The sequence below is a fragment of the Nannospalax galili genome, unplaced genomic scaffold (genome assembly GCF_000622305.1).
Source record: "Nannospalax galili isolate Female #2095 unplaced genomic scaffold, S.galili_v1.0 scaffold8, whole genome shotgun sequence".
Lineage (NCBI taxonomy): Eukaryota > Metazoa > Chordata > Mammalia > Rodentia > Spalacidae > Nannospalax > Nannospalax galili.
In genome coordinates, this window is record NW_008358318.1 from 183,010 (window position 1) to 195,953 (window position 12,944).

Consider the following 12,944-nt stretch of genomic DNA (forward strand, 5'->3'; position numbering starts at 1 on the left):
ATGTGTATGAGTATATTGCCTGCATGTATGTGAGTGCACCCGTGTCATGCAATGCCACGGAGGTCAGAAGAGGGCTTTGGATTCCCCCTGGAACTGGAGTTAAGGACAGTTTGTAGCCTCCATGTGGGTGCTGGGAATTGAACCCGGGTCCTCTGCAAGAGCAGTCAGTGCTCTTAACTGCTGAGCCATCTCTACAGTCCCCCCGCCCCCCACTTTTTTTGGTCTTTTAGAGACAGGATTTCCCTGTAGCCCCAGCTGTCCTGGATTCACCATGGAGACCAGGCTGGCCTCAAACTCACAGAGATCCACCTGCCTCTGCCTACCAAGTGCTGGGATTAAAGGCGTGCGGCACCACGCCCGGGTGGAAGAGTTTGATTTTTTTTTTAAAGAACATTTCTAAAAGTTTTTACTTTTTATGTGTATAAGTGTTTTGCCTGCATGTATGTTAGTGCACCCAAATTGTGCAATGCCTGTGGAGGCCAGAAGAGGGTAGTTAAGTCATCACGAGTGCTAGGAACTGAACCTGCTCAGCAAGAGCAGCCAGTGCACTTAACCACTGAGTCATCTCTCTAGCCCCAATAAATGTTTTTTCTATAATTATCCTTAACGAATCTGTGTCTTGAGATGACAGAATTAGTGATCACAGTCTGGTACTCTACTCTGTTTTTAAATTTTTATTCCTTTTTTTTTTTTTTTAAGGGATGGGAGAGTAGAGATTGAGACAGGGTCTTGCTATGTAGCTCAGGCTGATCTTGAACTCACAATAATCCTTCTTTAGCCTCTCAGGATGGCAGGATTAAGGCATGAGCTACCATGCCTGGTTTTCCTCTGGCTCTTTGTTTTGAGACAGGGTTTCCCTGTAGCCCCAGCTAGGCTAGAACTTACTATGTAGACCAGGCTGACCTCCATCTCAGAGAGATTGGCCTGCCTCTGCCACTGGAGTGTTGGGATAAAGGTGTGTACCACCACACTCAGCTCCTCAGGCATTTTTTATTTGAAAATATTTTATTTATCCCAGCACTCAGGAGGCTGAGGCAGGTGGATCATAGTGAGTTCCAGGCCAGCTGGGGCTACAGGGAGACCCTGCCTCAAAAAGACAAAAAAAATATTAATTTTATTTTATGTGTATGAGTGTATTGCCTGCATGTGTGTAAGTGCAACTGTGTTCTGCAAGGCCCATGGAGGTCAGAAGAGGATGTTGGATCCCCTGGATAGCTATTAGTAGCCACGTAGGTGCTAGAAACTAAACCCGGGTCCTTGTGAGTGCAGCCAGTGTTCTTAACCGCTGATCCATCTCTCCAGCCCCATCCTCTGGCATTTTAAAAGCAGCCCTATAGTGGCTGGAGAAGTAGATCAGTTGATAGGGTACTTATCCAACATGCACAACACAATGAGTTTAAGCCTCAGCACCTCCAAAACTGAAGTTTAGTGGGACAAATCTGTAATCTCAGCATTTAGGAGGTAAAGGCAGGAGGATCAGAAGTTCAAGGTCATCTTCAACTACACAGTAAGTTCCAGGTCAACCTGGGCTACATAAGAACCCTATTTTTATTTAAAGAGATCCACCTGCCTCTGCCTCCCAAGTGCTGGGATTAAAGGCGTGCACCACCATGCCCGGCCAGAACTCGGTTTCTTAAAAAAAAACAAAAAACAAAAAAGGCCCCTAGGGTGAGTTAAAGGAGCAGAGCAAAATTTCAATTTGTTCTAATCTCTGTTGTATATCTGTAAATGGCATTTCCCTTTAGTTACCCATTCTGTGTAATCCCAAACTATGCTGGGATTAAAGGCATGGGCCACCCAGATCCCCTTTATTTTTATTTTGTATGAGTGTTTTTCCTGAATGCATGTAAGTGCACCCCATGTATGCAGTGTCCACACAGGCCAGAAAAGGGGGTTGGATCCCTTGGAACTGGAGTTAAGGAAAGTTGTTAGCCATCATGTAGATGCTAGGAACCCAACCCCGATCTTCCCAACCCAGCAGCCAGTGATCGTAACTGCTGAGTCACCTCTCCTGCCTCACGTTGCCTCTTTTTTTTGGACAGGGTTTCACTCTGCTGTAGCCCAGGCTGAGATTTTGGGATTAGCAAATATAATGTATTCTGCAGGGGAATAATAGAAGACTGACTATTATATACTGTGGAAACACATTTAATAAGTGCATATGCCCTTTTCTGGAATAGCACTTTCAGTTTTAAGTATGTTTTCGCTTCCTTTTGCTACAGCAATCAAATACCATACACACACTAGCTGTGCAAAAAGGACCTATTCCCAAAAGGCATACACTTCACTGTCACACTTTCTTGATACCACTTCCTTTAGTAATGGAACAATCTGAAAAGGTGTGAAAGATTCATTCTTTTTAGTGACATAACAATTTACATTTCAGTATTTCTAAAACACAAGCAATGGCTGGAGAGATGGCTTAGCAGTTAAGAGCTCTTGCAGAGGACCTGGGTTTGAATCCCAGCATCACACAGTGGCTAACAACTGTCTGTAACTCCAGTTCCAGGGGATCTGATGCCCACTGCTGGCTTCTTTGGGCATTGCAGGACATGGGGGCACTTACATACATCCAGGCAAAACATTCATACACATTAAAAAAACAAATTTAAATATTAAAACACAGCAAAATATTGTGTAAAAATATAGGCCAGAAACAACAATATGTCAGGACTACAAATTAGTTACTATGATTTTGACTAGTGACAAGACTAGAGAAAATTTATTTCTTTTTAAAAAATATATATTCTATTTATTATTTTTATTTTATGTATATGAGTGTATTGCGTGTATGTAAGCGCACCTGTGTTGTACAGTGCCCACAGAAGTCAGAAGTGGACATCGGATCCCCTGGAATGAATGTTAGCTGCCATGTGGGTGTTAGGAACCAAACCTGGGTCCTTTCCAAGAGTAGCCAGTGCTCCAGCACCTAACTTATTTTTTTAATTTTGGTAAAGAAATGAATTGCTTTTAAGCCTACCTTGAGCCCAACATTTGATTTTTTTCAGATCTTTAAATGATTAAAAAACTACCTTTAGAACACAATTGCTGTTCACAAGGAGATTCCCTGGCTTAATGTCTCGATGTAAAATGCCAGCCGAATGGAGATACTTCAAACCTGAAATGACAGAAAGATTTAATTGCAGATATTTAATTTCTTTTATTTAACCAATAATCAGGAAAAACTTAAATGGAAACAGATTTAAAATTGTTCCCCAAACAAATGCATAAAGCATATTACTAAAAGCTTCACTTGTCCCCTTCAAAATTTTTTTTATTTTTCTGCAGTAACATAAAATGCCATGAAAGGTATTGTTTTTGTTTTTTTTTTTGTCTTTTGGAGACACATTCTCCCTGTAGCCCCAGCTGTCCTGGAACTCACTATGTAGACCAGGCTGGCCTCAAACTCACAAAGATCCACCTGCCTCTGCCTCCCAAGTGCTGGGATTAAAGGCGTGAGACACCACACCCAGCTAGATACATAGCTTTTTAAAAAAATATTTTATTTATTATTTTATGTGTATGCGTGTATTGCCTCCATGTAGGTTAAGTGCACCCGTGTCGTGCAATGTCTGTAGAGGACAGAGGAAGCTGTCGGATTCCTTGGAACTGGAGTTACCGGCAGTTGTTAGCTGCCATGTGGGTGCTGGGATTCAAACCTGGGTCTTCTGCAAGAACAGGCAGTGTTCTTAATCGCTGACCCATCTCTCCAGCCCCGAGGTTACATAGCTTTAACCACAGTAAGTCAGTCAGGCCTTGAAGCTGTGTCTGACCATGCTGATATCCTTGAACTGCTCCTCAGTGTGGCTGGCTACTGGATGAGTTCTGCTACTGACACTATCAACCTGTGGTGATTCTGGGCCTGCTTCAACCAAAAAGCTTCCATTAACTTACAAGGAATCTTTCCTAGAACAGGTATTTCAGAAATAGGACAAAATCCAGGGACATGACCAATCTGTGAATAGTATTCTCTGCCACTGAGAACCAAGAGGGTTATTTAATCAGTTTTTTAAAATTTTTGACATCTTCAAAATGGTGCTTTAGTATTGCTAAGTCACAACCTTAGATTCATTCTTCTTTTAACAAAAAGTAGCAAATCATAGTCTTCACAAATATGAAGACTCCTATTTCTCTCTATACAATATTTCAAAACATCTATTGGAGTTGAAATTTTTTATTCTTTAGTTGTATTATTGTTTGTATTAATCTTTTTGGCAGATGATTTTCAACTAAAAAAATTTAATTCTAAGAATTCTGTGACAAGATGTATTTTATCAGACAAGAAAAGCTGTTTCAGCTTTAAATAATTCTCTATTTTTAACAGTCAAGTCTGAAGGCATCAATCATCAGGCCCAAACTGCTTCTCAGTCAAGTCCTTGCTCTTAATGAGCCAGTCAGAATTATTCCATCTGCTTTGGTTTTAAGGGTCACTGTGTTTTGAACTGGGCTCTCCTATGCCAGGTAATACTCTGAGAAGCCCACCTACGGCTAGTTTGAAAGATGGATGTCTTCCAGAGATGATACGGGCACTTTTTCATTGAGCCATCTGATACTACATATTGTCAAGAGCTAAAGGTTGTTAGTGGACTTGTGACAAACAACTCTGTTTATTTTCTTTCCTCCATTAACCTACTCAACTTCTCAGTTAATTTCATGGGGCCTTCTCTGCCATCACAAAAAGAACTCTTTGGCAACCTTAAAAGCCTCTTATTGGTGGAAGTGTACTTGCCTAGTTAACTCCAGGTCCTGATTTCAATAACCAGCATCCTTAACCCCCATGCCTCTTATTTAACATCAAATATAAAAACAATGAAGCATTCTTGGTTCAAACAAGAGGGTCTTTAGGGAAGGAGGCTTGAAAGGCCAGAATAAAGTTCAAATGAAGAAGAAAATGATTCATTTATGCCACAACGTTGCCCTTTTCTTCATAAAGAAAAATCTTACCTCGCAAAATCTGATAAAGAAAAACTTTGACATGATCTGAGCTGAGTGGCTGAGGAGAGACAATAATTTTATGTAGGTCACTCTGCATTAATTCTGTGACAACATATCTTCAAGTTTTAAGTTAAGGAGATATCAGAGAATTGGCCCTAGGCCCTTCAATGTAGTCATCAGATTTGAAGAATAACTTTCATTCTCAGCTAAAGCTGAAAAGTTTAAAGAAAGCAAGCTTCTAGACAGCATGACAGAGGCAAGAATTCCGGCTACCACAGGAAAAAGCATTGCCCAATTTGAAGGAATTTACACGTTTAAGAGTTGAAGCAAACAACCAAGGAATTTCCTTATAATCTCTATAAAGAGAAAATTAAAAGTAAACATTTTAAATAATAGTCCAGGAAAAGTGCTTAACAAGACCCAGAAGTCTTAGAATCTTAGATGTGTAATGGGAGCACCCTTTAAATTCAAACAAAATGGGAGTTGATCCCATCCTAAGCCAACAGCAAAAAGATCACAATCCTTTTATTAACTGAAGCTTAGGTACTTTATGAAGTATGGTATACCCCCAAACATGTAAATGGTCAATTTAAATCCAAGCCTCTACACAATCAGAACAACATAATCTTTTCATTATTTAATTGTGCACACATTTACAAAATTGTCACTGAAAATTCAAACTTTCTATGCTTTGTACTGTTGTACTCTTAGGTTTTTGTTCAACCAACACAAGACAGGATCAAACACTGGAGCCTGAAAGCCATGGAGATGTGGAATCTTGAATTCTTGCAAAACAAGAAAATGTTACAGATATTAAGGAATCTTTTTTTCTCTGGCTACCTCTAGATGGAATAATAGATTTGTTTTACCTTTGGGACAGTTCAAAAACTCATCAGAAAGCTTGCATCAATTTTATGATTTAACTATAGACTTCTTTAGGATAATTTTCAATGACAGTGAGTAGGAAAGGAGGCAACTGGGAGCAGGGAGAATTTAGGGCAGCATGCAATGCATCAGCGGTTCCAACACTCCCAGATCTTCAGACAGTTTTCAAACTGCCTTGAGACCACACTTCTCTGCCTTCCTTCCCAACCGTTAATGTTAAAATGCCCAACCTCTTCCTCAGTCCTTTTCTCCATTCCCTCTCACCCTCTTGAACGTAGCCTGCTCTCTTAGTTACGGCCCATGCAGTAGTTGCTCAGACCCTGAAGAAATTTTTGGTATCTCTTTCCCTCTTTCCATGAGAAAATCTTGATTTTACTTTCAAAATTTAGCAATGATTAGCCTTCTCATCATGTCTCGTATTACCACTCTGGCCTAAGACTCCTAGACTGATTTCTTTCTTTCTTTCTTTCTTTCTTCTTTCTTTCTTTCTTTCTTTCTTTCTTTCTTTCTTTCTTTCTTTCTTTCTTTCTTCCTTCCTTCCTTCCTTCCTTCCTTCCTTTCCTTTCTTTCTTTCTTTCTTTCTTTTCTTTCTTTCTTTCTTTCTTCTTTCTTTTCCTTCCTTCCTTTCTTTCTTTCTTTTTTTTTTTGGTCTTTTTGAAGTCCTTTTTATGTCTACCTGTAGCCACAGCTGGCCTTGAACACACAGAAATCCACCGGCCTCTGCCTCTTGAGTGTTGGGATTAAAGGCGTGCACCACCATGCCCGGCATCGAAAATACAATGTTTAAATTAAGATTTTTGTTAGAGAACTCAAGCTCTCTGAGTAACTAGGCCCTAAGCAGAGAGAACAGCAACACAGTGGAGCACACCCAGTTCCCATGATGCCTTGATGGAAGTAAGTAGGGCCATGGTCACATTCTACAGATCACACATTAAGCCCCTCTCCCCTACCCAGAGAGTGCCCACCATCACGTAGCTTAAGTCACATAGATCCTATTTCTCTGCCTCTGTCACATAAGTATATATTATACTATCCCCGCTTCCTCTCTTTCCCTCAGAGACGTTTAAGAGTAGACACTGCTTGTCTGGTGGAGCTGAAGTTTATTTCATTCAGATCCCCATTGCATGCCAGCTTGCAGTGTTAAATCTTACAAGGATGATTGAGTTAGCCTCTCTCAAATCTCCCCTCCTTCCCTGAAACCTATCATTTTCTACAGCCTTATGTTTTAATCCTAGATTTCTTCATCTGCATTCTAAGAAATACATTTTGCCTCATAATGAAGGTAAGAAAAATGCAATTTGGGGCTAGGAATGTAGCTCAACTGGTAGGGTGCCTTCCTGGAATGGGTTTTATCTGAACCACACAAACAGGCATGGTGGCCCACACTTGTAATTCCAGCACACTAGAGGTGGAGGCAGGAGGATGAGATGCTCAAGGTTAGGCCTGTGCAATGGCTCAGCAGGTAAAGGTCTTGCTGGGTAAAGCCTGGGACCTAAGTTAAGATTCCCCAGAATCCTTGTTAAGGTGGAAAGAGAACTGGCTCCACCAAGTCGTCCTTTTACCTTCTGATGCATTGTGTACCTCCCACCCACTACCATGCACACACACAATGCTAATAAATTTAAAACAAAAGAATGGTGGCACATGCCTTTAATCCCAGCACTCAGGAGGCAGACACAGGATCTCTGTGAGTTTGAGGCCAGCCTGGTCTAATAGCAAGTTTCAGGTCATAATGAGGCCTTGTCTCAAAAAAAAAAAAATTGTGGTTCAAGGACATTTTTGGCTACACAATGAGTTTGAGGCCAGCCTAGGCATGACACAAATAGGTTAAAGAAAAACAAAAAGAGGAAAAAGCAATTTGGCATGTAGAATTCCCTTGGAGAACAGTTTTCAGTAATGTTAGAATTATTTTATAAAAATACACAGGGTTAAATTATATTATTAAGGTCATATTTAGCTTCATTTTTGTGTGTGTGTGTGGGGGGGGTTAAGTTTTGAGACAGCTTCTCAGAATGCATCCTACCAGACTAGAACTTGTTAGGTAGTTCAGCAATCCTCCTGCCTCAGCCTCCAGAGTGCTGAAATTATCAGGCTAGTGTCACTACATCTGGCTCTTAGTAGATTAAAAAAATTATGTGTGTGGGCTGGAGAGATGGCTCAGTGGTTAAGAGCACTGACTACTCTAGCAGAGGATCCAGGTTCGATTCCCAGCACCCACATGGTGGCTAACAACCATCTGTAACTCCAGTTCCAGAGGAATCCGAACCCTCTTCTGATCTCCGAGGGCAATGCATTTACACACATGCAGGCAATACATACATATGCACACGACACATACATAATTATGTGTATGTGACTTGTGTATATGCCACGTGCGTGCAGTGCCTGTGGAGGCCAGAAGAAGGTGTCAGACCCCCTGGAGCTGGAGTTACACAGTTGGTTGTAAGTTGCCCTATGTAGGTGCTGGGAACTGAATTCAGGTCCTCTGAAAAAGCAGGAAGTGCTGTTAACTGCCAAGCATTTCTCTAGTCCCCTTAAATTTTTTTTTTTTTTTGGTCTTTTTGAGACAGGGTCTCCCTGTAGCCCGAGCTGACCTGGAACTCACTATGTAGACCAGGCTGGCCTTGAACTCACAGAGATCCGCCTGCCTCTGCCTATCACTTGTGGCACCACGCCCAGCCCCCTTAGTAGTTTTCATTCAACATTTTCTTATCTGAAAGAATTTACAGTGCTCATGCATGTGCAACACTGCCACCTGGATTCTCTAACGTGCTGCTGTAGTTGCTCTGTCACATACCTGTCTTTCTTATCTATCTAGATGTAAGTCTTTTGGATGCAATTTCACGGAATGATCTTTCAGGGTCAAGTCCCAATCAGGTCACTCTTCTGCACAATCTTCCCACTTCATTTACTGTAAAATATAAATGTTCCACAGGGGTTCTTCCTTCTCCACGTCTCTCATCACTTTCCTCCTGGCTATTCTCTGAACATGAAAGATCCACTGTAAATGGGCCTTTGCTCCAGATGCTCTGTGTGGACTGCACTTCCTGACATCCAGGTAGCCATTTCTCTTCCTTGCTTTTTGCTGGATCTTATCTTTCAAATGTCTCCTACTTTGACCACTCTAATACTGAACGCTGCACTCCTAATCCAACTGCCACCTCCCTACACAGCTCTACTTTTCTTTCCCCCATAGTAATTATTATCCTATGTCATTTACTTGTTATGTTTACTTTATATACACAGCCACTCCACACAGGTGAGGGCCTTTTGTCTGTTTAATTCACAAACTCTCAGAACACCCAGCAGGTACCAGGCACGCCACTAAATACTGTGAAGACATCATCTCATGTAATTTTCTTGCACCCTCACCAGGTAGGTGGTGGTACCACCATTTTACTGATGAAGATGACAGCAAGCACATAACTCACCTAATTTCAGAGTAGTGAAGCCTGAATTTAACTACGTCTAAAGTTGCTTCAACAGCTCTCTATAATTTACTTTCTTTTCTTCTTTTCAACATTAAAAAAAAATAAACTGTGGTAAAATATACTAAATATTCACTATGTAATTTTCAGAACAGCTTTGTATGATAAATGCAGACACTGATAGAATTAGGGAGGAGAAAGTTCATAGTTCTGGTACCTCTGTGAAATCATAGATCCAGCTAGGTATCACTGATGGCTGGTAAAGCCACTTGAAAGGGATGAGGACAAGTCAGTTTTAGCATCCCCTGTTGCACAACAAGATATACTGCTCTTGTGATATACCTATCACTGACTACGTATGATTGACTGAAGAATTCATGCCTAGAAAACCTAATTTACCAGTTTATTAGGAATATGGGGAATTTAAAAAGACACCATGGAGCTGAAGAGATGGCTTAGTCGTTAAGAGAGCTGGCTGCTCTTGCAGAGGACCTGGGTTTAGTTCCTAGCGCCTACATGGTGACTCACAACTGTCTGTAACACCAATTCCAGGGAATCCCATGCCCTCTTCTGACCTTTGTGGTCATTGCATGACATGGGTGCACTTATATACATGCAGGCAAAACACTCACACACATTAAAAAAAAAAAAAGACCCCATAAATAAGCAGTCATCTAAACACATTATACAAATATTCCCTCAGTAAAATATTCTCCAGCAAATCAACAACCATTCTGCATCCAGAAAAAAGTGTGCAATGGGAGAAGGGAAAGGCAGGTAGGAACACATGGGAGAGAAGAGAATCAAGAGACAGACTGACTACAAGTATGTGGACTCTCTTTAGATCCTGGATAAAATGAGCCGAGGCAGCCAGGGAACAGGCAGGAAGGAATAAACTTTCTTAGATGTGGTAACAGCACAGTGATCATGCTCTGATGAGGGCACTTATCAGAAACACATATGTAAACATTTGTGTTTACAAATTAAATGACTTGTATTTGGGATCTACTTTAAAAGGCAGAGAAGACTAGAAAAATAAGCAACATTGTTGAAGGTGGGCATTCAAGGAACTATATTCCTGTCTCTGCGTTTTGTGTATTTATGACATTTCCAGGTTCTTTTCCCCCTGAAAAACAAAACAAACCCTTCATTGAAGAAAACTAGGGAAATGAAAGAAACAATATGAAAACTATGAACACTACTCAGGATTTCTTTCTTTTTTTTTGGTCCTTTTCAGGCAGGGTCTTCCTGTAACCACAGCTGGTCCGGAACTCACTATGTAGACCAGGCTGGCCTCAACCTCACAGAGATCCACCTGCTTCTACCTGGATTGAAAACATGCACCACTATGCCTAGCCAGGATCCTACCTCTTTGAACTAAGCTACACCTCCTTTTTGAGACTGGGTCTCATATATCCTAGGCTAACCTCAACTATTCAAGGCTTTGTTGCCTAGTCCCTTAATTTTACAACATAAGCATATAAATAAAAAAATAAGCAGTTTATTGTTAAATGGTCTAATAAAGAAGAATTTTATGTATAGTTATAATGTATAGATGTAATTCATTTAATGAATTCATCACTGTTGAAAACCTGTTATCCTTAATTATTTTTACTATTTTAAATAAGTGTGATAGGCATTATATCTATCTGTCTATCTTTATGTGAATTCAATTGATTCCTTGAAGTAGAATTATGGTGTTCAGTTTTTGAAATATAAGATACAGTGAACAATTTCTCATGGCATCACCCAATTTTTTATATTAAGTGCTTATTTAATATTCTTCTTCTATGACAAGAATTGAGCTTAAAAGTTTTATTTATTGTTTTATAATGATACCTTAATTATGTGTGGGTCTTCTCTGGTTAATCCATTTATCCAGAAAAGAGCTCTCTGATAGTCTGTCTATGGAGGCACAGGCCGGGATGCCAGGCTCTTGTGTGAGTGGTTGAGAAGTGATGCCACAGCTTAGCATGCTGTATCCAGGAAATAAACCTGTAGTCTCCTGTGGGCTAGGGGAAGATGGAGGATCCTGCCACTTCCAGGCTTCTAATTAAACCTTTGTGTAGATCCACCTGCATTCCTGCTTTGGGCAACACTTGATGGCTCTACTTGCTGAGCCTTTTTGATGCCTTGTAGTAAGAACCAACCTTTTTTTTTGTTTATACTACTGCCACTTAGATTTCTCTTTTTAGTCTGAATTTTTAACCCTTTATTGACATTTCAGGATGGCTGTTGGAAGGAATGGTAACTGTTTCAGAATATTAACCCTTTCATATACACCAACTTTTTTTTCCCACTAGGAAATTATTAGGACAGGAACAGGATAACACTTCTGTTTTGCACCATTAAGCTAATTAGACACTCACAAACATACAGTTTTAAGACAGAGTCTCACTATATAGTCCAGGTTTGCCTCAAACTTGATCTTCCTGTTTCAAGCTCCCCAGTGTTGGGTTACAGGTGTATGCCATGACTCCTGGCTCCAATATCCTTGAGTTACATTGGCTCCATAAATTTCAACGATAAGAGTTAAAGGAACATTATACAGAGGGGAAAAAAGTAAAACAGAAAAATCTGCATAAGTGCCATTATTGTGTTGTTCCAAAGGTTTAACTATTTGTGTTCTCCCAAAGTTCACATGTTGAAATCTTAACCCTTAAATACTAAGAGGTAGGGCCAGTGGGAGGTGATTAGGTTATAAGAACAGAGCCCTCATGAATGGGATCAGTGTCCCTATAAAAGCCTGTTAATCCCTTGCACTACTTTAGGTTATAGTAAAAAGATTACGACCCAGGAAGAAAGCCCTTATCAGACACCAAATCTGTCAAGGGTCCCGATTTTGGACTTCTTAACCTCCAGAAATTTCTATTGTATATAAACTACTCAGTTTTTGGTATTTTCTTTTAGCAGCCAAAATGGACCATGACAGCTGTCAACTTGGGGTTTTACTCAAGAAAAACAAGTCCAAAATAAAGGGAGCACTGAAGCCCTTATCTTCATGGGATGTCTGTCATGTCTGCCAGTTTACTGACTTCCTCCTCAAGCACTGAAAAGTTCTTGCCTGGATGTGAAAACAGGCTCTATTCTATTCTGCCTCACACATCTACAAAACTGGCAGCCCAGCTGTGATGCAAGAGCCTTCAAAGCCTTAGTATGACAGCTGCTATGCAAGCAACAGCAGAAGGAAACATCTTAATTTTCAAGCTATCAGGGTGAACTCATAGTGCTAGCACTTAGTAAATCTTGCTTTCACTCATGAGAGGAACAAATTGGTACAAAAGTCAGTAACAGGGAGTAAGTATAAAGTAATGTCATGCGCTGTTCTAACAGTGACTACATTTTCAAAGAAGGAGCAAAGAAAACCACCGATTGCTTGAAATTGGTTATGTCCTTTCTTTTGCATTTTTGAGACATCTGTAGCCCCCAGATGGCCTGGAACTATATAGACCAGGCTGGTCTTCATCTCACAGAGATCCACCTGCCTCTACCTCTGCCTCCTGAGGGCTAGGATTAAAGGTGTGTGCTACCACGCTGGGCTTTGAAATTGCTTCTGTTCTGATTTTTTTTTTGTGTGTGTGTGTGAGTGTCTTTTTTGAGACAGGGTCTCATTGTAGCCCCAGCTGTCCTGGAACTCACTATGTAGACCAGGCTGACCTCAAACTCACATAGATCCACCTGCTGCTGCCTCTCACG

At 40.6% G+C, this 12,944-nt stretch overlaps 1 protein-coding gene across 1 annotated transcript in view; it reads right to left on the reverse strand.

Moving 5' to 3' along the window:
* The window catches only part of Nlk (nemo like kinase), a gene marked incomplete in the record, with an annotated part of 174,144 nt that overhangs the window by 31,232 nt on the left and 129,968 nt on the right, over positions 1–12,944 (reverse strand). The window contains 2 exon segments of the mRNA XM_008821590.3: positions 3,033–3,118; positions 4,945–5,051. Of these exon segments, the coding sequence (XP_008819812.1) occupies positions 3,033–3,118; positions 4,945–5,051 (193 nt within the window).